At 41.2% G+C, this 26172-nt stretch overlaps 1 protein-coding gene across 1 annotated transcript in view; it reads left to right on the top strand.

The window, feature by feature from the left end:
• Positions 1 to 26172, top strand: part of NEK5 (NIMA related kinase 5) — a 62644-nt gene that overhangs the window by 17621 nt on the left and 18851 nt on the right. The window contains exons 4-19 of the mRNA XM_082602554.1: positions 409 to 506; positions 2525 to 2608; positions 2692 to 2762; positions 3818 to 3904; positions 6237 to 6291; positions 7592 to 7792; positions 7868 to 7949; positions 9679 to 9809; positions 12016 to 12197; positions 15142 to 15208; positions 16044 to 16160; positions 17257 to 17343; positions 19107 to 19199; positions 21934 to 22014; positions 22236 to 22304; positions 24079 to 24205. Coding sequence (XP_082458680.1) covers positions 409 to 506; positions 2525 to 2608; positions 2692 to 2762; positions 3818 to 3904; positions 6237 to 6291; positions 7592 to 7792; positions 7868 to 7949; positions 9679 to 9809; positions 12016 to 12197; positions 15142 to 15208; positions 16044 to 16160; positions 17257 to 17343; positions 19107 to 19199; positions 21934 to 22014; positions 22236 to 22304; positions 24079 to 24205 — 1632 coding nt within the window. The remainder of the gene's footprint in view (positions 1 to 408; positions 507 to 2524; positions 2609 to 2691; positions 2763 to 3817; positions 3905 to 6236; positions 6292 to 7591; positions 7793 to 7867; positions 7950 to 9678; positions 9810 to 12015; positions 12198 to 15141; positions 15209 to 16043; positions 16161 to 17256; positions 17344 to 19106; positions 19200 to 21933; positions 22015 to 22235; positions 22305 to 24078; positions 24206 to 26172) is intronic.

A 26172-nucleotide genomic window follows, 5' to 3' on the forward strand; every position in this document is an offset into this window, starting at 1 on the left:
ATTTCCAATCTCCTGCAGGAATGTATTAAAAATAATTGCTCTCATTTATTGAACTCTTGTTATGTGCAGGTATTGTTCTAAGTATGTGACATGGATTAAACCATTGAAAAGATTAAATGAGGAAAGATAAAACAATCCTCAAGAGGAGTTTCTATATTATTATCTCCATCTCACAGAAGAAATAACAAGGCACAGAGAAATTAAAATAACTTGCCCAGAGTCACAGAGCTAAGAAATTTAAGTGGTGAAGTGGGATTAGAACCCAGTCCATCTTGGTTCTACAGCCAGAGTTTTAAACTATTATGTACTGCATTTTTCTGCTATATTCTCCACCTTCTAGAACTTAAAGGCAAATAATTAGTAAATATTTGAAACCCATCCAGCACCGAATGATGCCTTTTCTTATAGAGAACAACAGGCTGTTTATTGTGATGGAGTACTGTGATGGAGGGGATCTCATGAAAAGGATCAAAAAACAACGGGGAGTGTTATTTAGTGAAGATCAGGTAAAAACCCTTCTAATTTGCCTTTTCATTTATATTGGGGGATTAAATTTATAATGTCATAAGTAATAGACTGTTTATATGAAGCATGCTTTGTAGAAGAGAAATTCAAACTATAAAATAATGGATCAGTATTCTTGATAGGTCTAGCCTAGAACATGTTTGCAATTGAACTTACATTGAATCTCTTTTTGAGAGTGAACTTTGCTTAAGAAAGAACGGTGTCTTATTTTTGGACAACCTCATGTAGGATGCCTCTGAGATAAATCTTCATGGTGGAAAAAAAAGTGAATGTGGATGTTCCTTAGCCATTTAAAATGTGATGTATTTATAGCTTCACTTTTCTTCCTTTTATCATTGGGTACTCTGTTTTAAAATAGCTATCCCACTTTGCTAGGGAGGATAGAAGCTCTTCTTAACAATGACTGTTTAGCTTCATTGGCTAGTAAGAGAGGAGAGAAAAGGTGAAGAATAATGGCCTCAGGTCTCATTTTCTCTTTGCACAAACACATTTTTCTTCTATTCTCTGAGCTCCCTTTGATACCCTCTTGGGAGTTGTACTCGTGAAGGAGACAGGTGTGTGGGGTGGGGACTGAAAAATTGGACTCAGGGCCTGTGTGATTGATGGGAAAGGACACGGCATCAGGCAGGGCACAGGAATGGCCTGCCATCTTTCTTTAGGGCATTTGTTTCTTCATTCTCTTTTAGCATTTAAGAGCATCAGGCCCAAATAATTTCCTCCTAGAGTTAAATTGAATGTTGTGGGTTTCCCCGGTGGTGCAGTGCTTAAGAATCCGCCTGCCAGTGCAGGGGGACACGGGTTTGAGCCCTAGTCTGGGAAGATCCCACATGCCGCGGAGCAACTAAGCCTGTGCACCACAACTACTGAGCCTGCGCTCTAGAGCTCGCGAGCCACGACTACTGAGCCCGCGTGCCACAACTACTGAGCCCGTGCACCTAGAGCCCGTGCTCCACAATAAGAGAAGCCACTGCAAGAGAAGCCCGCACACCACAGCAAAGAGTAGCCCCCGCTCACCGAAACTAGAGAAAGCCCGTGTGCAGCAACAAAGACCCAATGCAGCCAAAAAATAAAATAAAATAAATTGAATGTTGTGAATGTATGAATGATTAAAGAATCAGTATCTCTAACCTCTGTAAATTTAATCAAGCATTCTCCCTATGCTCATTTACATTATATATTAAATTCTGTATTTGTAGAAACCCTCCTTTCTTCCTATCTAGGTATTATTTTGCTGCATTTAATAAAAATACTTTTCTCCACAATTTTGAGCTACATTTCCCGTTTGGGGGAAAGAACTAAAATTACAACTGAATCTTAGTATCTGGAATGTAGCTTTTTTTCTATTGTTTTCCTCTCTGTGTATAATTTGGTGGACAAAGAATCATTGAAATTTTAGAGTCATTTAAATAAATCTCTATAGGTATAGACATAGTTTAATAAAGAGGCTCATGGCCAGCTAAGAAAATCATATCTAAGAAATAAAATTAAACTTTAAAAAGTTTAAAAGTAAAATATTTCTTAGTTTTATATTATATACTTGTATGTTGATATTTCATTTAAAATTTTAATAACCTCACAGATTCCCCACTTCTTCCTCTTTCTCTCTTTGCCCTTGACACCTTCCTTCCACTGAAAAGGAAAAAGCAGTGGCACTAGGGTTATCAGGAAACAGAGCTGCTTGTCTACTCTCCTGATGCAGTTAGCAACCCAATGTTAAGAAAAAAGAAGATCATGACTTGCCTCCCTCTCTTTCTTGGTTCTGTTTATCTTTCTCTGTGTGCGGTGTTCCTTTTCATACCAACACATTTGGATTGCCTTTTCACACCTCCATGTTTCTAACTGTAAAAAGAAAATAGTACGATAAGATGGTATACCTATTAGCTTCATTCATATAACCACACACACAAGTATATTATTCCTCTCTTCTTGTATGTTATCATGAAGACATTTCAGTGGTCACCAGACGCCTCACCAGTTTTGTTTCATGTTCCCCCTACAGATTCTGAGTTGGTTTGTACAGATTTCTTTAGGACTGAAACATATTCATGACAGGAAGATCTTACACAGGGACATAAAAACACAGGTAACAGCTCAGAGACAAAATCAAGACAGATCTTTTGTTTTCTTGAAATATCTCCAGCAACATAGCATTTTCTCCACTTACAGAACATCTTTCTTAGCAAGAATGGAATGGTTGCAAAGCTTGGGGACTTTGGTATTGCAAGAGTCCTGAACAAGTAAGTACTTTTTAAAAACATTTTCTTTCTGATCATAACAGCCAAAGTATGTATTTTTAGTTATCATGAATTAAGATATTAAGAGCTTGGTTTCCCAGTAATTTTTGATAACTTTATATAAGTGTATTAAATCATTCAGATGCTACTTTGAGATTAAAATTTGCAGGTAGATAGGAGAAGGATGGTGGCGATGTATAGTATGATATAAGCTGATCAAATGAGATGTGACTGAAATGCGTATAAAGCTAGTGAGCGTTTCGTGAAACAGGCAAATTCACACGTGCTGGGGCGAATGTATTGATGCAGCTGTTTTGGAAGACAGTTTGGTGGTAATAAATATCAAGAGATTTTTAAATGTTCCATTTCTGAGAATTTATTCGAAGGGGATAATTTGAAATCTGGAATAACTTAGATGCCTAATAATTGGGAAATGGTCACATTTCATAAAACTTAGCACAGCATGTACCTGAATATTATAAAGCCACTAACATTTATGATTTGGAAGACTTCTAGATAACGTGAGGACAAACTTTGTTATATTAAGTAAAAAAAAAAAAGGGAATTCTGAATTTTAAATATGCTATGAACACAGCTATGTGGAAAATATGCATGGAAAAAAGACAAGAAGGAAATATGTCAGAATTTTAACACTAGTTGTTTGGGGGTTTTAAGATTCTGAGTAAATTTTTTCTTCTTTATTTACTTTTATGTTTTCCAAATTTTAAATCATGAGATTGCATTACTTTAGCCACTGGAAAGAGGGAAGTCTTTACATGTGAGGGTTTTGCAATGTAACAATGGTACCTCTGCATGCAATCGTTAAGCCATAAAATTTTTTCTAATATGTAGATTTTGGGGAGGTGAATTACAAGCTTAAAAATCAATGAATTTTATTACTATATTATTAATATACAGTGTTTTGCTTTATTTTAGTATGTGAATACATCAAATTTTGTGTCCACTTTTATACTTTTTTCTTGCATGTATGTGTATGTCTTAAGCTCTTTCTTCAGTAATATACTGTGTTATTTTATTATTTAATATAATTTTGCTAGTACCATGGAACTTGCTAGAACTTGTGTTGGAACGCCTTACTACTTGTCCCCAGAGATCTGTCAGAATAAACCCTACAACAATAAAACGTGAGTTGCTGACTTTTGGTTCGAAAGTCACAGTAAAATCTGATGCATTCTTTCTTATGGTGCTTTTGGAATTTCATTTTCTTCACCTGTGAAATGAGGATCCCACTGACTGTCTCTGACCACTTCAGTGTTCTCTGAAGGTTTTGAACTTATTTAGAAAAAAGACATTTCTTTTGAAGATGCAAGTGATAGAAAGAATAACATTGAAAATCGCAGTCACTGTGATGATGTCCATCTGTGTATTTGATTCTCATGCTTTCTAAGCCCCGTTTAGCCTATTGCAGGAAAGTGCTGTAAATGGGTCAGAGACAGTGAGGCTGGTGACTGAGCACTGGTTTAGCAGCCAGGAATCCTAATATTGACTCAGTCGGCAATTTGACCAAGTCAGCCCATCTCTGTGGGCCTCAGTTCCCCTACCTGCAACAAAGAGAGCTGGTAATTGTTAAGGCATAGGTAGATAGGTAATTGTTAAGGCATCTTCCAGCTTTAAAATTCAGCTAGCTTTTATGTATGTGGTAGCAGAGCGTACTGTCAGGAATAATATTAATAGACACAGTGATAAAAGATGAAGATGAGGTAGTTTTTACTTCCATGGAAGGAGAAGGAAATGTTCTTACTTTTCAAAGCTGTCTGCCAGTTGAACCAGTTGGCTTTGCAGGAAGACTGAGTTTCTTTGTGGAGTTAATTGTCTGTTTGTTTAGGAAAATACCCAAGGGATATTTGGCTGTTTTACTTTGAAAGAGAGGGCAAAGTGCTAAAAAAGAGTGGTAAACATTTCTCCATATACTGAAAGAGCAGGCATTTTTTTGGAGACAGCCTCTGACTTAGAGAAGGGGTTTGGCCTCAAGCTGAGCAGGAATGCAGCTTGTGTAGCCGGGTTAGAAGGGCAGGCTGTCCAGAGCAGAGCACAGTGCTACAGAGAGAGACCCCTAGCTCCGCAGCATTGCTTTGTTTCCTTGTACTGCTTTTTTTTTTTTTTTTTTTTTTTTTTGGCGGTACGTGGGCCTCTCAGTGTTGTGGCCTCTCCCGTTGCGGAGCACAGGCTCCGGACGCGCAGGCTCAGCGGCCGTGGCTCACGGGCCCAGCCGCTCCGCGGCATGTGGATTCTTCCCAGACCGGGGCACGAACCCGCGTCCCCTGCATCGGCAGGCGGACTCTCAACCACTGCGCCACCAGGGAAGCCCCCTTGTACTGCTTTTTAAAGGATTTGAGTCAACATTTAAATATGCTGGTCTGATGCTTTCAATAATTGGAAGATCCTAGCAGTAATTGTTATGAAACCGGATTCATTTGCCTGATGAACAGACAAGCCAAATGCTGAGGCACCGAGGTTTGCAGCAGAGAAAGGGTTTATTCACAAGGCAGCCAAATGAGGAGACTGGAGTACAAGACTTAGATCTGCCTCCCTGAAGGTGAGGTGCTTGAGATATTTATGTGTGGTCTTCGGCGTGGTCTTCGGCGTGGGGTAAGAGGATTGGAGGTAGGGAAGAGGTGAGGTAACTGGTGTTCTGGATAGACATATCTGAGTTACGTCCTTCTTCATAGGATGCATGTTCAAAAATGGAGGTGTTTAGGGCTTCCCGGGTGGCGCAGTGGTTGAGAGTCCGCCTGCCGATGCAGGGGACACGGGTTCGTGCCCCGGTCTGGGAGGATCCCACATGCCGTGGAGCGGCTGGGCCCGTGAGCCATGGCCGCGGAGCCTGCGTGTCCGGAGCCTGTGCTCCACAACGGGAGAGGCCACAACAGTGAGAGGCCCGCGTACCGCAAAAAAAAAAAAAAAAATGGAGGTGTTTAGCATGATCAGAGGGTGGTGTTTTTGGCCCTCTGAGGTCAAAAGGTCATTCATTGGACACCTGCAGAGGCCTAGTTTTAGCACATTTTTTTCAAGTTCATTGAGTACCAGATACTCTGGTCATCACTTAATCTAACTTTGGTTTGGTCAATAGCCTTGAGTAGAATATTCCTTTCTAAATCAACCAGATGCCACCCTTTGAATCAAACAAATCCATGTTTGAGTTCTGCCTTCCTCCTCCAAATTGCTCAAAATTCCACACATGTACACATTTTCTTCAAGCTCATCACATGAAGTAAATATTGAGCCATCAGATTCTAGCAAAGCTTGTATACCTTTTCTTTGCTAGGATTCTGACAAACTACAAATTTTCCCTCTAGTCTTAGTAAGAGTAAGAATTGATAATGTACTGAAAGCATTTGTGAAAACTTGCCAACCTATATAAAATTGTAAAGATGCACAAATATAATGCACTGTACGGATAAAGTTTTCATTGAGAATTACTGATATTTCTCAGCATGTCAACTCTTACCTTACCAGGGATATTTGGTCTCTTGGCTGCGTCTTATATGAGCTTTGCACACTCAGACATCCTGTAAGTACATTAATCATCAGATTAATCTTGAACTATTGAAAACTATATAAATGAAATTAACCTCTTGAGAGGAAAAGGTTAATGTTTGGTTTTATTAGATTGTTAAAAATTATATGGACAAGCTATTAACAAGAATGACAGCTCCATATATACTGACATGGAAAGATATCCAAGCTATATTATAAAGTACAAAATCCAAGTTGGAGAATAGTACATGTAGCATATTTCCATAAAAATAAATTGTGTGTGAACATATCAATACATAATCAGCAAAGGGAAAAGGTGCATGGGGTGAAGATTGTCGGAAACCAGGCACAAGCTTCCAAGAGCCTTTCCCAGTAGAGTCACACAGGATGCACTGATTTCTCCAGCAACAAGTTGTGACAATACATGTGAAATGTTATCTACCAGGGAAGCTCATTCGAGACCCAGTGTCCAGGGTTTTTGTTGGGACTGGTCATGGAGGCACCTCTGCCTAGCAAGTGCCAAGCTTCTAGATTCCCAGGAAGAAAGCAGGTATTCCTCATAAACCATGTTGTTTGCACAGTGTGGGGAAAAAGAGAGCCACTCGGATCATTTTGGGAATGGTGAGAACTCTCCTGAATTCCAAGTTCCCAGATGCCAGCCAAGGGCCAATGTAAGCAGGCCTTTCTAAGGATAGCAGTCTTAGACCATCTATGTTACCTCTTTTGTACACAGATGTCATTTTGTTGTTATTGTTATTATTATTATCATTATTTTCAAATAGTAAGTGTCAGTAAGTGTCTAAGCCAAACCTGATCTTTTCTGCCACACCATTCAGCCCAACATTCTCATTATGTGTAAATAATGATGATTTCATACAATGGAATGTTTTCTGGTTTGTGAAGAATTTTTGAGGAAATGGTTTATGTTATGTTAATATAAAAAGCAAGATGTAAAATTTCATATCGTTATGATCTCAACTTTGTAAAATAAACGTTATTTTTAAAAAGACAAGAAGGAAATATACCTCTGGGTGGTGAAATTGTATGTATTTTCCCTGTTTATAATTTCCTATACTTTCCAGCTTTTTAGAATGAGTAAATATTTTGATAATAAGAAAAAACCTTAAAAAACCCTTGTTTTAAGTAGGATGACATTTCATTGAATAACCGCCTACAGTATCTACTCATGAAAGATTAGCTGATGGAAACAGTTCAGGGTAGACCATAGTGCTTCTAATTAAAGCTATATAACATTGTTTTGTTTCTTGATATTACTTTAAATACTAGCATTGAATTTTTCTCTGATTTAGTATCACCATTCCTTGTCTTTTCAGTTTGAGGGTAACAACTTGCACCAGTTGGTTCTGAAGATTTGTCAAGCTCATGTTCCCCCAATATCTCCAAGGTTTTCCCATGACCTACAGTCCTTAATATCCCAGCTCTTTGAAGTATCTCCCCGAGCTCGACCATCCATTAGTTCCATTTTGAAAAGGCCCTTTTTAGAGAATCTTCTGGCCAAATACTTGACTCCCGAGGTGAGTTTTGAGGCGATTCTGTTTGGGTTTTGACAGATTTTTACTAGCAGGTCCTGACACACTGTTTGATTTTAGGCCATTCAGGAAGAATTCAATCACACCCTCAGACATAAAGCAAGATCGTCTTCTTCTCGACCTGCTGAGAAGGTGGTCCCAGGTAAGAATGATTTAACCGTGCAATCAAAAAACATTTATTATGTCTCACACAATGATTTATAATATATGGCTGATAACTTTAGCAGAGAAATTCCTCCAAATATGTTGAACATGGACGTTTTAAAAATATGGGCAGTATAAGCAGAAGAAAAATTATCTTGTCAAGTGGTGACCTGGGGGCGTGCCTGTATATCTAGTTTATGCATGACCTGGGGGATTCATCTCCTCTCTTCTCATCAGTCGGGAAAACTTGATGAAGCAGTGGACTTGCTGATAAAGAGATGCTCAAAGAGGTAGAATCTAAACTTAACTTTTGTGTAGGGAAGGGATAGAGAGTCAAAGAAGGTTCACAGACAGACATGGAATCATGAAAGGAAGCTTATTTTTCTGAAACAGAGAGAATGGACTGGCGGTTAAGAGTTCTCCTGCAGAGGCCTGTTGGAGCTGAAGTTAGGATCTCGGACCTAATTGGTAACGGTGGGAGAACGTTATTATGTGACCCCCAAAGAAAGCAGCCGATACTTTATGGTAATGATAAATGGAGAAGCAGTTGTAGTGGTGGAGTTAGGAATCAGCTGATGAAGTACTGTGTGTGTGTGTGAAAGAGAGACAGACAGACAGACATTAAAGAGAAAAATTACAAATTCAATTGGTATTGTGAAATAAGAGCATCAGGATTTTTAGCCATAACCAAATGTCTCAGCTTTAAGGATGAGGAGTAGAAAGTCTCTCCAAGGAACAGTGATAGGGGAATATTATTCACTGTGATGGAGAAACTAAAAGTGAGAAAAGTTATAAAGGGAAAGTGAATTCTGCCATGTTTAATTTCGTTTGCCATCATTATATATTAGTCTAGATTGAGGATGTTTAGAAAGTAGATAAGTACAGGACGAGAGAAAGTGTATTGTCTACATTTCTAATATAGGACAGATAGGAAAACAAGAACACTTTTTTTTTTCTATTTATTTTTGGCTGCGTTGGGTCTTCGTTGCCGCGCGCAGGCTTTCTCTAGTTGCGGCGAGCGGGGACTACTCCTCGTTGTGGTGCGCGGGCGCACCACAACTCACTGCGGTGGCTTCTCTTGTTGCGGAGCATGGGCTCTATGCGCGCAGTCTTCAGTAGTTGTGGCTCGCGGGCGCTAGAGCAGAGGCTCAGTAGTTGTGGCGCACGGGCTTAGTTGCTCCGTGGAATGTGGGATCTTCCCGGACCAGGGATCAAACCTGCTACCCCGGCACTGGCAGGCGGATTCTTAACCACTGCGCCACCAGGGAAGTCCCAAGAACACATTTTGAAGGTGACAAACACAAACATATTCGGAGACCTACTCATCCATTTCAAACAACAATGCAACATGAATGCTGAGGCCTGATAACCCAAGCTCTGATGACTACATTTAATTACTTGTAATTAAATTAATTTAGTTAATAACTTAATTACTAAATATGCCATTATGTTATGCATATTGTTTCCGTAAATGTTAATTCCCCAATTTTTAAAAAGTAGTGTTATATATTACTGGAAATATGTAAAGGAACACTGGAAAAAATGGTTTCCTCCATTCAAAGAAAATGTGTAGTAATTTTCCATCAGCACTTCTCTCCATGGGTATAAATGTCTCTGGTTAAAGAGAACTTACTGTGTTATGAAATGCCCCTTATACTCTCACAAGCATAATATTAACGATGTGGAAATTTTTTAAAAATTAAGTTGTTTTATTTCGGTTAAATAAGATTTTAAAATACAGAAAGTGAGATTCCAGGGAAAGTGCCTGCCAGGATCAAGGATATCAGTGCCATTTAAAAGGAAGGACATATATAGAAATGAATGGAGACCACCAGCTGGAGCCCAGAAGCCCATATCTGTAAGTCATGCTAAACCCTTCCTCTGTTTATTTTAGTGGATGGCATATTCTACAGAATTACTTGCACATGTTCATGAGGTACAAGGTCATTACTTTGGGGTTCACTAGTTTTGTGCTTGTAATAAAATTCTGTAATGAACATTAAAGTGGTACTTCATGGGACAGCTTCAAGTTGTTATTTTTAACAATGCTGTATTTCCTTATAAGTATTCTATACATTAGTTTTTGTTTTATAATTCAAATTCTTTTAATTTCTTTAAGTAAATAAGGTTTTTCTATATAGGACAAGTGAGTAGCATAGTGGCGGAAGACATGCATTTCATACTCTTAATTCTGATGTTATATATAATTGAGAAATTTTCATTATATAATCGTTTATTTTTTTTCCCCAGAGTTTCTTCATGCCAGTTATTTGAATCCACTTCAGCAGAATGTTGAATCTTTTAGTTTATGCTAGTGAAATGCTTCTGGTACATAAAAATGGCTATTATATTTTAATTGAAAAATTGTATTTTATAAGAAGGCTCATGGTAAAAAAAAAAAAAGAAGGCTCATGGTATAAAGTATGTTGTGATTTAGAATACTCTGTAGCAAACCCTGTAGGAGACAAAAAAAACCCAAAAAAACATCTAAAAGACTCATGGATGGATGAAGTTAGGCGAACACATTGACATTTTCTTAATCCTTTGAAAGTTTCTCCTAATGCAGTGAAATGAACAGGTCTGCACAGGAGCCACCTCTGATGTTCTCATTACCATTTGGGACTTCAGAGAAAATCCTAAAGAAGCTGTTTTTTCCTTCTAATACTTTTCTCTATTTCTAGCCATTTTTCAAGTAATTAGTAGTAACTTCTTTTTTTTTTTTTTTTTTGCGGTATGTGGGCCTCTCATTGTTGTGGCCTCTCCCGTTGCGAAGCACAGGCTCCCGACGCGCAGGCTCAGCAGCCATGGCTCACGGGCCCAGCCGCTCCGCGGCATGTGGGATCTTCCCAGACCGGGGCACGAACCCGCGTCCCCTGCATCAGCAGGCGGACTCTCAACCACTGCGCCACCAGGGGAGCCCGAGTAGTAACTTCTTTGTGTTGCACATAGGCAAACATTGTTAAACTAAGAAAACAACTTCACACTTTAAAAGATTTTTAAAATAAATATACAATCTATGTTTAGACTGATAAGCCAAATTTTATACATTTACTTTAATATTTGAATAGAACTATGTAAATGTGCCATTTTTGTAAGTTAAAGATGGTTAAATATCTACAATTCCATATGGTTCATATGTATATATATATGAGCCATATAGCATTAAAAAGAACAAAGAATGTAATGTGTTACTTCTTTACAGTGAGGAAATTTCAGTTTTAACCACTTGTTTGGTTATTCGTATTTCCAATTATAAGTTCCAGACCTTTCCAAAGGTTTGATCTTCTTTTTTTCTTTTGTTAGCAACTGTTAAGTGGACAGCATGGTCACCATAAATTGACCCTATTTTGCTATTTAGCAACAGGGTCTTGACTGGTTTTCATATGTTAATCTGGTCTGATTCTTGTCTTCCAGCTCAGTGGCCCCTACTAAGGAATGCTAAGATATACATTTGTTTCTGGTTCTCCTCCTCTCATTCTGTTCTGGTTGGGAAGGGCGGTGAGGCATAGCTTGAGATGGTCATAAGCTGGTCACAGCTGTTACATGGCTTTCCTTGTGTTTACACGGGAAGAATTGACTCTGAGTGATTCAGCATCTTCTTTCCTTCCAGTCATGTTGCCATTTTGTATTTAGTAAATTTATCAGAACCTAAACGTTTTGCAAATCCACAAATCTGTGAGTTGCACAATACAGTATTCTCCCATAAAGTCTAGTAAGGTGTAAATAAATTTATGAAAAATAAGAAATAATAATGCTGAGTTTAGTTTAAGATCTTGGGTTGGATAGATACTCACTAAGTATTTCTGATACACTAGCCATGAAGTATACATGATTCATATTCACACCTTAGCAAAATTATAAACTACTGCACTATAGTACTTAGACTTCTAAAACATTTTTCAGTTCTAGGATTTGGGGATTCTAAGATTACTCAGACACAAGTCTAGAGCAAAAACAAGATAGCTCCAATGCCTTGTCATAGCTTTGGTCACTATCAAACTGTCAGTTGTTATAGATTTTAATCATGTATTTAAAAAATACCTCTCTTCTTTTTAATCCCTCAGATAAAAATGGTAGAAAGGCCCAAACTTGCAGTGTGTGGACATTATGATCATTATTATGCTCAACTTGACTTGTTGAGGAAGAGAGCCAATGGACAAAATTACCACTATGTTCCTCAAAAAGATACCAGAGTTGAGGAGAATTATAATCAGGAAGAAAGCCACAGTCCATCTTCAGGTCAATGGTAATGTCATAGTCTATTTAAACTTTGGTCCTCTGAAGATAGTTTGCTATATCAACATTTATTCTGAAGTCCTTCCAAATTATCCTAAAACATCTGGGAAGAACTTCCAGACTCTTCATTTAAAAATACTTAATTCACAGTTCCCTTGACCCTTTTTCATCTTAACTTTGATGTAGCTAATCTTATTCAGGTAGCCATTTGACTGTGGGAACAGATTAATGCTCTTGAATTTTTAATGTCTTTTCTTTTTCCTAGTAAATTCCACTATCTGGGAGTGATGAAAATAGTTGTATATGTATCATTTTCCAAATATTAATATTAATATTAATAATAATTGAATTGTAATCAAATTATAATTTGACACCTACTGAAAAGTGAAATATATTTCATTGAGCATTTATATTCTTGGGATTTTTCAGAATATGGATGTATTAGAAAGAAAATAATATAATTATGGTATACTTTCAAAAAGTTTACTCCATAACAAATTTCTACAGATGTACAATACTTTTTATGGTTTCTTTCACACTGATGTCAGTGTTCTATGATTAGAATGATTGACACCCATCCACAGCCCTGAAGACCTAAGTCTGAGAGGCATTTTTTTTAAATGCTTTTGCCATCACATTTTTTCTTTCAGTGTTGGGAATTTGCTAACTTTTGGTGTCTGTTAAATTTTGGGCAAACAATGAAACATATGAGTCTATATGATGGTGATCTCATCAGATAGCTAATGAAAATTAGATAAACAAGAATAATAAAAGAATGATTTCTCCAGAAATGTGTGATGTGAAAAGTAGACATTTTATTATTATTTTTTTTATATATAAATTTATTTATTTATTTGGCTGTGTTGGGTCTTCATTTCTGTGCAAGGGCTTTCTCTAGTTGTGGCGAGCGGGGGCCACTCTTCATCGCGGTGCGCTGGCCTCTCACTGTCATGGCCTCTCTTGTTGCGGAGCACAGGCTCTAGACGCGCAGGCTCAGTAGCTGTGGCTCACAGGCCCAGTTGCTCCACGGCATGTGGGATCCTCCCAGACCAGGGCTCGAACCCGTGTCCCCTGCATTGGCAGGCAGATTCTCAACCACTGCGCCACCAGGGAAGCCCCGACATTTTATTTTTAAAGATATTGGGTGTGGTTATGGTTTTTTTCCATCTTCATAACATATTTTTAATGACCTCCATGATCATCAAAAGTTATGTGTTCCATTAGTTCAAATTATAATATTCATATAGGACTCAACTAATGAGTGACATATTTTACATAAGAACTAGGTACAGGCACAAAGCTCCCTTTCCCTTTCTCCGCCACTGGGAAACTGTGTCTTCCACCCTTTGTCTAGATCTGAGAGCCGTCAAACTATCAATTATTTTGATTATGTATGATTGTGTCTCCCAAACTCTCACATAAAATGGTAGAAAGGTCCTTCTCTTCCCTGCATGCGGCTGCCCATCATTTTATTGTGTTCCAGGATGCCCCTCTGATGACTGGCAACCCCTCCTCATTGTTCTTCCAAGCCCCCTGCCCAGCTTTCTCTCTATCAGAGCTCCAATTCCATGGGAATCAAGTCTTGATGTACTCGTCTGGAGGAAGAAGAAACTATAGAGGGTTGGGGAGAAAAAGAAAGAGAGAGAGAGAGAGAGAGAGAGAGAATGTCTCTTGAACAGCCCCTGGATGACTGAATAGTTTTTCTCATGGAGATAAGTTTCTGAGAGGAGTGCTACATGTTAGCCCTCATCTGAGTCAAGCACAATCAATGTGTCAGATGCTGGTCAGGAACCTTCACAGAACTTGTCTCTTCTAATCCTCACATCACCCCCTGTGAGATTGGTATTGTGCCCATTTTACAGATGGGGAACTAAGGCCCAAAGACCGTAACTAGAAATATGATTTCATCATATTTCTAAACAACTGATTTATTAACTTGACTCTTCAGAAACTGGGGACCACTCATCCTAATGTGCCTAAAGGAGTTTCTGAAATGGCAGTTCTGTCTTTGGAGCCCAGGAAGTTGCTAGAATTCCAAAGAACTTTATCACTAGCTCATACTATGATCTGAAATGTGGTAGTTTGTTTTTTTTTTTTTTTTTTTTTTGCGGTACGCAGGCCTCTCCCGTCGCGGAGCACAGGCTCTGGACGCACAGGCTCAGCGGCCGTGGCTCACGGTCCCAGCCACTCCGCGGCATGTGGGATCTTCCCGGACCGGGGCACGAACCCGTGTCCCCTGCATCGGCAGGCGGACTCTCAACCACTGCGCCACCAGGGAAGCCCTGAAATGTGGTAGTCTTTGTTTAGCAATCTGTAATTACAGAAATTCTTGTAGGAAATTCTGAAAAAAGATAAATATCTAGAACATAGGTACAAACCTGAAAATGGTTTGACTAGAATTGACCAGAATTGTGCTGGAAAAATACTTAAACATTGTGAGAGATGGAGAAAGCCTCATTTCTTTATTCATTAAGCATTTGTGAGCCAGCGTGAGGAGCAGAGATGAAGGGAGGGGCCCCCATCCTGCTCTAAGGAGCTCAGAGTATCGTGCAGGCAACAGACGAGCAGCTATCATTGCAGTCAGGGTGACAAGGCTATAGATTAGATACCTGCATACAGCATGAGAAGATCCTGCTATGGGTTTTTTCTCTTTCCCTTCGACATATTATAGACTACGGGTGGACTGATTCCTGCCCTGAAGAAAAATCATTGTAACAGACTATTTTTCAGTTCTGTATCCCCAGTTTTACTGTTCTCTTTACCTCCCTTTCTTCTTGATTTCAAAGATATCTTCTTTTCCAGTGTACACATTCTGTAACTTTGAATTACTTCTCGAACTCGGAACGTCACAGGTGAATTGTGAGTCTCATTACAAAGCTGAAAATTCACTTGTCGAATTGGTGCCTATGATGAGTTAAAATTTCTACTCAGGCTGAACGTTTGTATTTCCTAAGGCTTGCTGACTACCTTCAGAGGAAATGTGAAGCTCAACAACATAAGCTGAAAGTGGAAAAGCAATTGGTAAGTAAAACACCAAATATAAGAGGCCATCAGGAATTTTCTAAAGCTTTCTCTGTTCACAAATATTCATGGATCATCAAGTGAAAATTCATTCCACATAGATGATCAAGACTATTCTCCACTTTCCCTGGTTTTTAATAGCTAAAGAAGAATAATGGGAATAGGCTTCAGTTAGGGTCTGGGAAGCCTAGTCCCTTCCCTGGCTCCATCACTTGCTATGTGACCTTAGGCAGGACATGCCACCTCTCTGAGCCAATTTCCTTTTCTATAAAAGCTGTAGATGGGCTTCAAGGTCCCTTTCAGTGCTGCAATTCTTCGATTCTATTTTATTAGAATTCTACACATTTTCAAAGAGGGATTACTGTATTTTATTTGAAATGAAAGTTAACTTTTACTCTTCAGTATAGTGTCAAAATTCTGGGGCTGAGCGAGCTTGGATACACCTCCTATTTGCATTGCTCTTACTTTGAACTGCTCAAAAGTTCTAATTCTCTTCCCCTACCTAATCTTATGCTCCAGGGGTTGCTAAACTTTTACAGAACTTCGATTTCCCAATTATAATTTAGCAGTTCAGAAAATGAATCTCGGTGTCTCACATGGCAGCGTAAAATATTGATTGCTTAGACTAAACAACACAAATGGTTTTATTTTCTTTACTTTTTAAATGTTTCACACTTACACTAAGAAAATTCTACTGCTCAGTATAAAAAAAAAACACTCCCAAATACTGAGACTGATGATACAATTATTGTTTAAAGGATGGGGGTCAAGGTCAAATCATAAGATGTTTCCAAAATGCAAGTACGCTTTATAAATTATTTCATTCTAATAATAGGGTATTCGTCCGTCTTCTGCTGAGCCAAATCACAACCAGAGACAAAAGCTAAGAAGTAATGGGGAAGAGCCTGGATTCCAGGAGCTGCAGTTCAGGAGAAATGAAAGGAAGGAGCAGGTTAAAAACTGTCTGCTTCCAGGGCTACCGTTGTACTTCTCTCATTGTCTTTTGTACTGTAATGGGATGTTGCTTTTAGCATCTACGGTGCACCTGAGAGAGCCCGTTACACAAACACTTGTTGGACACAGTGGTGTGACGTGCCATGCTGGGGTTCAGGGGAGAGAGAGATATGTATTTCACCTTCGCAGAGAATGCAGTGTCGATGAGTTCATAAGGCTTTTTACCTCAGATTGATAAAGTAACTGTCCATCCTGAACATTTTTGAAATTTGTATTAGTTCCCTAGGGCTGCCTTACAACAAACCGGGCCGTTTAAAACAACAGAAATTTATTGTTGCACAGTTCTGGAGGCTTGAAGTCCAAAGTCAAGGTGTCAGCAGGGCCACGCTCCCTCTGAAACCTGGAGGGGAATCCTTCTTTGCCTTTTGCTAGCTTCCGGTGGTTGGTCCATGATGTTCAGATGCCCTGGTTTGCAGAGCCACAACTCCAGTCTCTGCCACTGGACATGGCATCCTCCTGGTTGTGGCCGTCTTCTTAACAGGACACCTGCCATATGCATTAGGGATCCATTCTGCCCCAGTGTGACCACATCTTAGCTTAACTACTCACATCTGCAATGACACTGTCTCCAAATAAAATCACATTCTGAGGTCCTGGGGCTTAAGACTCCAACGTATCTTTTTTGCCGGGGGGACAAAATTCAACCTATAACAGGATTATATATAAAGTAATTGTATGTCAGTAATGCATTTGGGGTTATATATAAAAATGAGATTGTCCCAAGGGACCGTATCCTCACTGGGGGGAAAGTACCACAGCCAAAGTGTAAGGCAGATTATCATTTTCAGGAGCAATAGCTCTTCCCTTAGTATATATCACACATTTCTAAATTCATAGGCTGTCTTGGGGACTGCCCTGGCGGTCCAGTGGTTAAGACTCTGCGCTTCCACTGCATGGGAACTATGATCCCGCATGCTGCGAGGTGTGGCCAAAAACAAAAAATAAAATAAAAATAAAATCATAGGCTGTCTAGAGATTATTCTGTCAAGTTGTTCACAAACATTTAACATTTCGGGATTGTGATTGCTTTCCAGGAGTACTGGAAGCAGCTAGAAGAAATACGCCAACAGTACCACAACGACATGAAAGAAATTAGAAAGAAGATGGAGTGTGAACTGGAGGTAAATAAATTCATTCTTATAAAGGAAGCGTTGCTCTATTGATTCAGAGCTAACTGAAGTGAGCAGGTATTAAAAGTAATGCTCTTCTCATCGAAAAGATAAACTTTATCATGCAAACTTTAAGTAGGAAAACTGTCAGATTTAATGGAAGCCTCACTTTATTATGGTTTACTTGAGGCTACACAAAGTGATGGGGCTGGGAGTCTCAGTCAAGACTGGCTGTTATTAAAAGTATGGTTGATCATCTTCCCCATGAATCAGTCAATAAGTATTGACTGAGCGGTACTTAACTCTGGAACTGGACTAGATGCAGGAAGTAAGTTCATGCCCGTTGGGTAGGAAAAGAGACGAGCATTTATTGAATTCAGCTATACCGGAATAGTCTCATATGCAGGGGTAAGATTTGAAAGTCCATATAAGGCAACATTTGAGTGCAATGGAGATGATTTTTGAAAAATCCCTTGAAGGCGCCACCTTGGAAACTCATTCTTCCAATTCTCAGATCATTGCTTTTTCAGTAGAGCTCTAGATGAGATAGCTGGCCCGTGTCTGGAGACCACAATGCATGAAAAACACCCCCATGTTTAATTAGAAACACCCTCAGCGCCCGGGAATGTTCCTCCTACGATGGGCTGGTGGGCACCAAGAGCAGCCGAGGACACAGCCAGCCTCTCGTCTCACACGCACTTGAACTACACACTCATTGTGTAGAACCTGCCCACACTACTGAAATTGACCTTTCCCTCTCACCCTGCCCCGCCCCTGAGGGCATACAGACGAACTAATATAGGTGAAATGAACATATGGTAAAATTCCATTGTATGCACTGGGCTCTGAACTAGAGCTTTCACATACATATCTCCTTTACTTATAACAGAGGTTAAATAACTCATCCAAAGTCACTTAGATATTACAAGGCAGACTAAAAAAATATCTGATTCTAAAACCTCTCCTCTTTCTAAATAGTTGGAAAGATATGAAGCAATGATCCAATAAGGCTGAATCTGGTTAAGCCCTGTGAGTGCACGGGAGTGAAGATGAGTGGTACAAGCAGGTGGAGGATTTTTCTGGAAGAAGAGAGATGGGGCCAAAACTGGGTCTGAGAAGAAGAGTAGAACTTGGAGGGGCAGAGCTAAGGAAGAGGGCTGAAGGAACCACGCAGAGCTTCATGGCAAATGCCACGGGAGGGGGCAGGCTGGATGCGCTTCCCCCCAGAGCAGAGGTCTGGTTAATGGTGGGGAGCCTCGTGCCATCATCAGCCCCGTTTTTTTTGGTGGGGGGGGTGGCTGGGTACGTGGGCCTCTCACTGTTGTGGCCTCTCCTGCTGCGGAGCACAGGCTCCGGACGCGCAGGCTCAGCGGCCATGGCTCACAGGCCCAGCCGCTCCGCGGCATGTGGGATCTTCCCGGACCAGGGCACGAACTTGTGTCCCCCGCATCAGCAGGTGGACTCTCAACCACTGTGCCACCAGGGAAACCCATCAGCCCCGTTTTTAAGACAGGTCTGCGATGGGAAGCCTGCGTCCAGGAAAGATGGACGGCAGACTTTTCTAGAGAGACCAGGAAAGAAGCACTTGGGGGATTCCAAAGGGAGCCATAGAGAAAAGAAGCCGTAAGGGAGCTCTCTCCAGCCAGGCCCACTGACCCTCCCCAGGCCAGTGTCCTCATTAGATCCCATTCAGGTCTAGCGGGGGACATTCAGAAAGTGGCCTTCAGAACTGACGCAGAGCCAATCTTGTTGACTGTGTATAATTTATGTTGAAGGAGGACTCAAAAATAAGTCATAAAACGTATTTGGTGAAGAAGAGTGACCTGCTCATCCACCAAGAGGCACCTGAGGAAGAAGCACCTGTGCAGGTGATGGTGGTTGTTAGACGATGCTGTGTTTCCCAGGGAGTTCACTCCAGCCCGCTGTTCCTGCCCCTCCCTGTGCAGTAGAATCATGTGGGAAAGTTTTAAAAAACTGAAACAGGGACTTCCCTGGCAGTCCAGTGGTTAAGACTCCGTGTTTCCACTGTAGGGGGCACGGGTCTGATCCCTGATGGGGGAACTAAGATCCCACGTGCTGCGCGGGGCGGCCCAAAACAAAAAACAACAAAAAACCAAAGTCAAACACCTGGGCTCCAAATGGCCTGGGGTGGGGCCAGGTGTCCCGTTTTCAAGAGCTGACTGGTGAGTTGGCGCGGCCAAGTTTGAGAACTGCCCGCGGGAACGTCCTCTGGTGGCGTTTGAGTCCGAGCCTCAGACGCATCGGTCTGTGAATCTGACGGTTAATTTCTCTTCTGTTTCAAACTCACCTTTTTGGCATGAATAGGGAACCGGGCAGAGCTGAATTATCAAATGGCTCTCAAAAGACTCTTCTTTTCCTTCTGGGAGGTCTTTCTCCTTCATCTTCAAGGTGCCCCAAGGGCTTGACTGAGGGTAGGTCAGAGGAACCCATGCTGAGCGAAGGCTGAACAGCCTCCCTGAGTGTTTTGCTTTGTGAAAACCTGGAGACCTTCACAGGAGGCGGTGCCGAGAGCTCTAAAGTGGACTGAGGTTGAATTTTCCACCCAGTGGGGTGGATGGGGCTTAGGGGTCTAATGTCGTTGTATTTTAAGGGAAATAAAGCAATATGACACTTCTCAAGCAATTGAGACAACCAGACTACACAATCAAATCAGACAACCGACCTCACAAATATAAGTAAGACACAGAAGCCACGTCCTGTTTCAGAGTGTGTAATATTGCAAGGCAGGAAAACACCCTTCCCCGGGTTGCAGGGCAAACGACTGATAAAAATTCAAACTGACAGATGCGGTGTGTGAAGTACCTAGACGAGGCAGTAATTAATTCCAAGGGGGAGGTGATAGGGACCTAATGTAAAATGGTAGAGAGAAATGAGCATTTATACACACACACACGCACACACACGGAGACATTCATAAGTTTCTGGTTCGGAAGGAACAGTACATTTTACCAAGATGGGGAAGAGTGGGGAGCAAGCTTGTGGGAACAGGGCACTCAGGAGAACCACTTTGCATGTGTTGAGTCGGGAAGATCTGAGAGATCACATCCCTGCTTCGCTTCGGAGCCTTTGCCCTGCTTTCCCCTCCACGTGGAACACGCTTTCCCCAGACCTTCATAAGCCAAGGTCCAACGCCATTCCAGGGCTTAAATCAAGTTCCATATAGGCTTTTCCTGTATTACTCTCAACTGCTCTTCATTTCCTATGCTGTTACCCTATTTTCTTTTTTTTCTTTTTTTTTTTTTTTTGCGATATGCGGGCCTCTCACTGTTGTGGCCTCTCCCGTTGCGGAGCACAGGCTCCGGACGTGCAGGCTCAGCGGCCATGGCTCACGGGCCCAGCCGCTCCGCGGCCTGTGGGATCTTCCCCGACCGGGGCACGAACCTGCGTCCCCTGCATCGGCAGGCGGACTCTCAACCACTGCGCCACCAGGGAAGCCCCTATTTTATTTTCTTGATAACATTTAACACCTTCTGACATTATGTCATCAGTTTAACTCATTTATCACCTATCTTACTCCAGTAAAATGTGAGTTCCGTGTCAGCAGGGACCTTCTGGTCACGTTCTGCGCCAACCCACTGTGTAGGACAGGATCTGGCCCTACCCACCCCCTAGTGGGTGCTCAGTATGAAATTGTGGAATGAATATTAAAGTGAAGATGGTACCAAACAGGCAGCCGAATATGTGAGTCTGAAGCTCAGAAGGGAGGAAAGGTCAAACCCTGAAGAGACACGTTTAAGAGTCATTGCATAAAGATGGCATTTAAATTCATGGGAGTTGCTGAGACCCCGGTGTATTAAGGAAGAGAGGCACAGAGGTCCCAGGACTGAACCCCGAGAAAGCCCAGGATTTAAAGTTCACCTCTTGACCATTCCTTTGAAATGCTTGTCAGTACTTTTACAGGCTTCTCCTCCTTCTTCAAATTGCCCACCAATTTTTAGAGCCCCGTCCTTCCTTTATACGGTCATGAGCTGTGCACTTTTTTGTTTCCCTGATTAAGATCATAAGCCTCGGGCTTCCCTGGTGGCGCAGTGGTTGAGAGTCCGCCTGCCGATGCAGGGGACGCGGGTTCGTGCCCCGATCCCGGAGGATCCCACATGCCGCGGAGCGGCTGGGCCCGCGAGCCATGGCCGCGGAGCCTGTGTGTCCGGAGCCTGTGCTCCGCAACGGGAGAGGCCACAGCAGTGAGAGGCCCACGTACAGCAAGGAAAAAAAAAAAAAAAAAAAAAAAGATCATAAGCCTCTTAACGGAAGGATCTTAGAGTCAAAATTACGTTCTTGAATTAGATTAGGTTGTATTGGACTGTGATAAACATTGTCACATTATAGCATTTTACCTACCCACTGCAATGCCAGTGTTAAATGTATTATCATTTCACGTTAATGGACACTGTGCCCAAGTTGTTAGTGGACTGTTAACTTTCCTTTGCAAAAGGTATGTTTTCATTCTCAAATCAAGCATCAGATTCATTCAAGAAATCAAATAACATAAACAGACCCTGCTGTGAATTCAGGGGGGTTGTGAAAATGTAATTGTTTGATCAATATTAACTGCTAGATTTTAATTTTTCTCTGAATTTTCAGGATATTGAAAGAGACTTGAAACAAATTGGACTTCAGAACACAAAGGAAAGTAAAATTCTGGAACAAAAACATAAAGCTAAGGTAATAAACATTTTGTCTTAAATTTTCATTTTAAAAATCTGGCTGGGGATCTGCACCTTGCAATCTGGGTTGCCTCTAGGATTTCACCCCCTACTATTTTATGGAATTGCCTTATTTTGTGATGTTAGACTAATGGTTTTTAGTATCTGTAATGTCAAATTGGGAGTTGTAATTTTAAGGTTTTTATTGGAATGAGAAACAGATTTTTTTCTTGCTTCTAGAGAGGGATAAAGTTTGAAATTAATTTCGACAAATGTATTTCTGATGGAGACACCCTCCAAGAGGAAGAGGTATGCCATTAAGTAAAATTCTATTAGTAGGGATGAGAAAATGAGTGTCTTAATAGCATGTTTCATGAACTTTTCCCATAGAGGGTAGGGAGAATTTTCTAAAATCTTCCTAGAAGGATGTCTGGTGTTCAGACAAGTCTACCAAAATATTTTTTATCCTTCCATTCTTTTTAAACTTGAGATTATTCCTATAGATGGATTATTCCATTTTAATTTATTGTTCTATTATAAAGGGGCTATTTTCCTCATAATAGTAACTTTTAAATTATAGCCAGATTAAAATAGAAGATGTAATATATAGTCAACAACTAATACACTCATCTAAAAAATATGTAAATGAGCAGTTATCCTGAAACCATGCACATTTATTTTACATCTTGATTGGTATTGATAACTTTGTACTGGTCTTTGGGTAAATCTCAATTATGCACTTGGGCTTGAATTGAAACAGCAATAAATGCATGAATGCAGTAAACTCAAACCTCATTTTATTACTTGATTTCAACATCTTTTTAAAATCCCATTTTTTACCAGAGCTGCTAACAAATATCAGAATTAACTGATTTGTGTTTCTGTTTCACCTTCTCCAAGTTTGCCTTTTAAATTACCAAAAGTTAAGTATGAATATGTGTATACCTATATATATATATTAATTATATACTCAATTTCTTCCTTTCATGTTTTTTTATTGGCTTAAAACTTTTTTAATGTTATTTCTTTCAGATTTGTGTGTGTGCATGTGGTGAAGGATTCTTTTTTTTTTTTTAATAGACTTCATGTTTTAGGGTAGTTTTAGGTTCATGGCAAAATTTAGCAGAAGGTACAGAGATTTCCCATGGAGCTCCTGCCCCCATCCCCCGATGCATGCAGCCTTCCCTACCATCAAAATCCCTCACCAGAGTGGAACATTCGTTACAATTGATGAACCTACACTGACACATCATAATCACCCAAAGTACATAGGTTACCTTAGGGTTCACTCATTCTCTGGGTTTTGACAAATGTGTAACGACATATATCCATCCTTATAGAATCATACAGAGTATTTTCACGGCCGTAAAAACCCTCTGTGCTCCACCTATTTTTGAGATTTTCATTAGCCTTTTGCTACAAAGAGTTCAGTAGAGAGGTGGTAGTTAGCGCTCACTTGTAACCACTGGGCCTCTAAATGTCCCGGAGCTGTGAGTACCCGAGGAAGCAGCTCTGGGGGCCTGGGTCTGGGTTGGAACCTGAGGGCTGGTCCATCCACGGTGCTTCTGTGAAGTGAGGCACCGAAGTTGGCCTGCTAGAAAAAAGAATGGACTCCAAACAGTTTTATCTACCAGTTTGTTCATCCTTTGTTATTCTCTTCTTTGATAATGCTTGAAATAGAGCGATCATTTTCATTTTAATTATGGAATATTAGGAGCAGTTTCAGGGACCTGACTGGGAATGTTAAAGCTTAAAGCAGGGCATAGATGAGCTAACCTTGAAAGTTCCTTAGAATGGAACTGCAGGAGAATAAGATTGAAGGCAGGAAATCTACATCCGATTAGCTGCCACGCGATCAGTGCTTATCACTGTTGACAGGGAGAAGAAACGAACACATTCCTGCTTCTATCGTGTTCCAACACAGTTCTAGTTTTAAAACCCTACCGATTCATGTAATAAACATACATTGAGTACTTACTGCATACCTTGGTAAATGTTGTTACTGGGAACATGAAATAATTTTCAAACTTTTTTCCCCCCAAATATGGCTTATTTCTCATGAAACACCATGAAATTGCTTTAGGCAATGGATATACTGAATGAAACTTTGACCTCTGAGGACGGCGTTAAGTTTAAGGGGTATAAATGTATAAAGGAGCATGAAGATTATACAGACAAAGCATTTGAAAAACTCTGTTGCCGGGAAGCAGGTATGTGTCCCTTCAAAGCTACAGATGAGAAGGAACCATTTTATTGGCAATCATCTCGAATTCTCTCCTCCTCACTCGCCTCCTGTGATTTGACTGTCCCCTGCCCCCCACCTCACCCTGAACCGGATGGAGACCTGGCCCCTCTGACTCTGCCCACCCCAGGGGTCACACCCCTGAGACCCACCCTCCTCTCTGCCCCACACCGTCTCCTGGTGCTGTTTCACCTGCCCCCTCAGCTTCCGCTTCTCCTGGTCCACACTCACCCATCTTTCTCAGGATCTGCTGGATGGCTCCATGGACAAGTCCCACTAGATCTCAGACTCGGCGTGTGTACAATCCAGCTTCTGAGCCCTTTCTTCCCAGGGAGCCTTTATTTCCGGTGATGCCCTCACCAGGCCGACAGTCCTGCTGTCATGCCTGGTGGTTTCTACTCTGAGATGTCCCTGCGTCTTCTCCTCTTTCATTCCCTCTGCCCTGTCCTGTCTCAGTGGTGCGTGTGGTAGGAAACACGTGGGCTTTGGAGACCATACGGAGCTCGAATCCCAGCCAGTGCTGCCACTTTCTGATTCCGTGCCCTTTCACAAGTTACTTCAGATCTCTGAATCTCAGTTTCCTCTTAAGAGTGAGGAGACCAGTACTTGCCACACAGGCTTATTGTGAGGACTAAAGTGAAAATTAATATATTAGGTGCTGAATTTAATATATGCTCTTCCCTTTATTTTCCCTTTCCCTTCCCCTCACTGAATTGCTTTAGTCTCCTATGCATCCTCCCTTTCTCTAGTATTTCCCCTTCATTCTCTAAGTAATTGCTACAGTCATCTTGTCATATTATTATCCTACTCAAATTTTGTTTTGATAATGCCTGTAGGATACAGTCTGTTGCACATAGTATCACATTTAACACTGCGTGGCGTGATCCTGTGGTGACCCCCCCTTTCCTGCCCCATCACCCCCCCTCTCTTTCCACAGATGATGGGATCCACACAGCCTGCTGGAGTCCCATCTTCCCTTGCAGCTATGTGAGCATTCACACACCCTGGCTCGCCTCAGTTTCCTCTTCCTGGAATCATACACTTTGCCTCATTTCTACCTGGAAAAATCTTTATTCTCTGCTTTGATAATGCTTGAAATAGAGCGATCATTTTCATTTTAATTATGTGAGCATTCACACACCCTGGCTTGCCTCAGTTTCCTCTTCCTGGAATCATACACTTTGCCTCATTTCTACCTGGAAAAATCTTTATTCAATTCAGCAGGCATCTTGTGGAGAATCTCCCTTCTGCCAGACTGTGCTAGGTGGGAGGGACCTCAGAGATGAATGAAACCTGGGTCTGCCCTCAGAATCACAGACTTGTCATGAGCCAAAGAAAGGAAGCACAAAACATGCTTTCTGAGCCCCAGTACTAATCATTGTTCGAGTGCCAGCTGGTTGGAGAGTCGGGGGGTACCTCTCCTACAGAGCTTGGCATTCCAGGGAGCTTGGGCTTTATCCTGTGTGATGACTTTCAATCAAAGGCAATTAAATGTTATTCGTGATGGAGAAAGATCATGCTGGCTGCCATGTGAAGGATGCGTGGAGGGGCAGGACCGAGGGCAGGAGACTGGTCCAGGTGGGAAATGACAGGCGCGCAGGGCAGGGCAGTGCCAATAGACACCAGGTGTGAACTGCTGAGTGTGGGGACTGAGGAAGAGAAGAGGGTCCCAGTCTTCTAATTCAGATGGACAAGGCTATCACCAGCCAAACAGGTGCATACGTCACGCAGAGGGAGGTCAGTAGAGATAATGTAATGGTTTAAATTTGAAACATATTGAGTTTAGGTCTTTCTGAGCATCAGCTGGAGGTGTTTAGAAGGTGCTAGCTGAGTAAGACCAAAGCTCTGGGGCAAATCAGGGCTTCCTTAGCATATGCACAGTATTTCAACCCTGATGGTGTTGAAAAACCCCTAGGCACAGGGACTGGAGTGAGA

Source organism: Mesoplodon mirus (assembly GCF_964341445.2).
Source record: "Mesoplodon mirus genome assembly, chromosome: 17".
Taxonomy (NCBI): domain Eukaryota; kingdom Metazoa; phylum Chordata; class Mammalia; order Artiodactyla; family Ziphiidae; genus Mesoplodon; species Mesoplodon mirus.